Source organism: Zerene cesonia, chromosome 18 (genome assembly GCF_012273895.1).
Source record: "Zerene cesonia ecotype Mississippi chromosome 18, Zerene_cesonia_1.1, whole genome shotgun sequence".
NCBI lineage: Eukaryota > Metazoa > Arthropoda > Insecta > Lepidoptera > Pieridae > Zerene > Zerene cesonia.
This window is the reverse complement of record NC_052119.1, coordinates 154,349-158,206: the sequence shown is the minus strand read 5'-3', so window position 1 is coordinate 158,206 and position 3,858 is coordinate 154,349. Positions and strand designations below refer to the sequence as shown.

Here is a 3,858-nt window from a genome sequence, read left to right as displayed (position 1 = left end):
GCGCGCGTGCGCGGCAGCGCGGGCACGGGCGGGGCGCGCCGCGCGCCCGGCTTCCAGGCGGCGCTGGTGGCGCTGCAGCTGGGCCCGCCGCACCCCGTCGCCGCGCTCACCATCAACTCGTCCTACGGCCTGTGAGTGCATTATACGATCGTGGCCGCGCAATCGACAGCCACAGGAGCACCACCTCGCTTGATTTTCGATACTGAGCGCCAAATTGTAATTCGGCTCGCATATGCGCTCAGTGTCTAACGCGATATTCATCTGAAGGTTCGCTCGTTGACCTGCCGCAGCTATCGACTTCTATAGTATGCATGGTCAATCTATACCTACTTATATTATTTGCAATGCATATGGTCAATTTATATAATATTTGAAGGAGAAGGGACGAGTCGCCCCCTCGTTAATAATTAACGTCTCAAGTAAATTCTCAAATCAATTCCTTTTTTTATGCGACGTGCCCAAAATGTCTCCAGCATGGCATGGGGCGGGGAGCGCGGTATAGTGGTGGTGGACATCTGGCGGCGCGTGGTGGTGGCGGCGCTGCCCGCGCATTCGCTGTACCTGCCCGAGCCCACGCTGAGGCACGACCGACACGACCGACACGACCGACACGACCGCCGCTCGCCGGACCTCGACCAGGTAACACGTGACAAAGACAGAACACGACATCACACGCGGTTACTATCTCAAAGTCTGTCATACGTACATTTACACAATGTTGGCATTTGTGTATATTACTTGTACGTTAGGACATGATTCTGTCGCACATTTCTATATACTTTATTACATTTCGAAATCACATACGGATCTTTCTATTAATTATAATTTACTTTCAAAACAAGATAGTAGGTATTATTTATGTTTAAGCATAGCCTGGATCATAAAATAACAACAAAATAACTGTTCTCTCTCTTCTTCACTTCAAATAAATCAATCAACAAAACTATTCCGAATAGCACAGTACATAATTAGAAGGAAGTCCACCAAATGATACACAATACTTACAGGAAAGTAGTGAATTAGACTTATTGGATTTCTTCAGTAATAATACACCATAGATGATTAGAGAATGGCAACAATTTCACATTCGGTTTTATTTGCGTATTAATTTGTTTAAATTTTGTGTTGCAATAACCAGTAAAAATAGCATACGGTTTCCCTGGTTTGCCCTCAAATAGTCGTTAAATATAATTTGATTCAATTAAATGTGTAGCGCTAACAGTGTTCCCAGCTTGTCCGGTTAGATATCAGCATGGCATTAAGTAATTCTTTACTAGCTTCACGTCACTTCTTTACCTCGCATACCACTTTAGCGACACTGACGCTACTAAAATTCAAAAATCTTCTTCATTATATTTATTTTAAATTTACAAAAGATTATCTCATGTAGAGCATTTATGTAATATTTGTGTCAACGACCATTTCTTAAGTATCATTGCTATTTATTAAATGTTCGCTAGGCCTAATAGAGAAATGTTCGTTGGTCGATCATTGTGTCGTCTAGTCTGGACGCAACACTAGCCGCATACGAATGTATTTTGTATGCGGTTATCAACAAAATGATGTATTCCCCTCTCCCTGAAGCTGGAGGAGTCGCCGGTGACCCCGGACGCCGCGGAGGAAGCGCCGCCCGACCCCAAGCTCGACATGAGGCGCAAATCAACACCTTGGAAAACGTTCAACCTAAAACGGCAACTGTCAAAAGTCGATCTAAAATTGAAAGCCGCTTTTGGTCCTGTAGATAATGAGGAAATTGTCGAAAAGAGCAACTCGCAGTTCTACTGCGAGCCAACGGAGAAGCCGGACAGCGCTCAAGAGTCAAACAATGACTCTCCCGATGGCGAAGAACCTCCTGAAAAAATCACTGAAGAAGACAAGAGTCAATTATCATCGCCGTTGCGCGTATGCTCCGATGTCTTCGAGCGAATGCACAAAGAACTACAAGAGAAGAGATCTTCTGACGTCTACGATAGAATGCACAAAGAGCTACAGGAGAGATGGCAGGACAAAGACCGAATAGAGACTTCTCCTGAAGTGTCACCTTCGAAGCTCGGAGAAGATGAAAAGGCTGTGAGACCAGATAATCTTCCCTTGTTCGATGAAGACGGGAAGCCGACGCGTCCACCACGACAGAAGAGCAAAAAGAAAGACGAAAAGGAGCAAAGAGACCAAAGGCTTCTATCGGTACCCAACATAAAGTACACGAAACAAGATTCCGTAAAAGATTTACGGAAGAAGCAGCCGAGCCAGCAGGGTCAGTCTTTCGCGGGGAACCTGATGCGGCGTTTCAGTAAGTACCTTCAGGAGCATCTCCACCTCACTCATACATCATGCGGATCACTCGGGGCTCGGTAGCACTAGACATCTTTGATGTAGTGTAGACACTGTATTTATGAATGGTAATGGTTTGGCGATCTTTGGTTTGTTTACTAATACTGTAGAATAAGAGAATAGACTTTTTAATCATAGGCCGAAGTAGTTAGCTTTTGCGTTAATAAATGTAAATAAAATTGACTTAACGCCATAGAATTTTAACAACTAAAATAATAATTAAATTAAAAAAAAATACATCGAAGTCATGCTTTTCGCTTTTTGTGATATTTGGCTTGTTATTTGTTTTAATTAATATTATTATATTATCTGTTATAAGTAATCGTATAAGACCTAAACATAGGAGACACTATCTATGTATACAATTATCAAATTTATTAGTTTATATAGATAATGGATAATCAATACAGAATGTATTGGTATGTTAAGCAGCGAAACGTAACGCTAGGTAATTGATGATTGTTTTTCTTTCCCAAGGCCAAGGATTCATCCGACGAGGACTCTAACTGCCTTAGATATCTATTCGCAGATCTGTTTGGTAAATTTTAAATTAGTTAAAGTAATTTTTGCATCGAACTTAGGTTTTGTATTATTGTATTGTCGATGTCAGTTTGAGATGAAGTTACGCTAAAGTAGTCTGAACGCTAGCTGCGCACTCGTAGCCGCTTCACCACGCATCAGACGTTCCGAGCCCGAGGCGAACGTTCCTCGGCGGTACCTTGCCATTTGTTGATATCCTTATGACCGTTGTGCTTTCTTCAGGAGAGTTTGTAGCCAGACTTTGTACGAGAAATGAACAAAATATTGGAGATGACAAAAACGAAGAAGTCATAGAGGTGCCTCACAGGATAGGTATGAATACAGAATTTGATAACGATCACAACTAACAGTGGGATCGATTCTTCGAACACGCCTCACTAATCCAACTTGTCACGGAGGGCGCACGCGTCTAATGCCTTGTCCGCGTCGTCGTCGAGGGCTGATGTTTGTTCTCAGTGTTATAACAATCTCGATCGGTGGCGGTTCGTCGACATCTTACGTCTCTATGTCTAATCGTTTCCTAAGTTTCATGTTCTAACGATTAACCGCTATTTAGCATAAAATGTGTCGAGCGTCCCCTATCAAATTTCCACCAGTCGTAGCTTACGCTTTTTCTTTTATTTTCTTCCAACGTTACAACATAGAAATACTAGATAAAGCTCATAAAACGCATCACTGACATTTAAGGTAGACGTCTGTACTGGATCGTTAATAGAAGTCGGCAAACGTATAGGCGTAGACCGCTTCACGTTATCACACTGTGTACCATACCATTGGCAGCGATGCATTTGGAAATGTACTGAAATGTTTGGGAATGTGCGAAAGGGCTCGCGGGGCGCGGGCGCGAGGGCCCTTTGGCGTGAGCGGCGGCGGGCGCGGGAGCGGAGCCGGACGTGTGTGTGTGTTGTAGATGAACGGGCCGGGCGGCGGCGGGGGCTGGAGCGGCGCGGGCGCGGGCGCGGGCGGGGGCTGCGCGGGCGCGGGCGG

At 44.5% G+C, this 3,858-nt stretch overlaps 1 protein-coding gene across 1 annotated transcript in view; it reads left to right on the top strand.

Annotated features, from left to right (window-relative positions):
- Window positions 1-3,858, top strand: part of LOC119834038 (syntaxin-binding protein 5) — a 192,904-nt gene that overhangs the window by 177,045 nt on the left and 12,001 nt on the right. Inside the window, exons 14-16 of the mRNA XM_038358314.1 lie at window positions 1-131; window positions 474-639; window positions 1,585-2,290. Coding sequence (XP_038214242.1) covers window positions 1-131; window positions 474-639; window positions 1,585-2,290 — 1,003 coding nt within the window. The remainder of the gene's footprint in view (window positions 132-473; window positions 640-1,584; window positions 2,291-3,858) is intronic.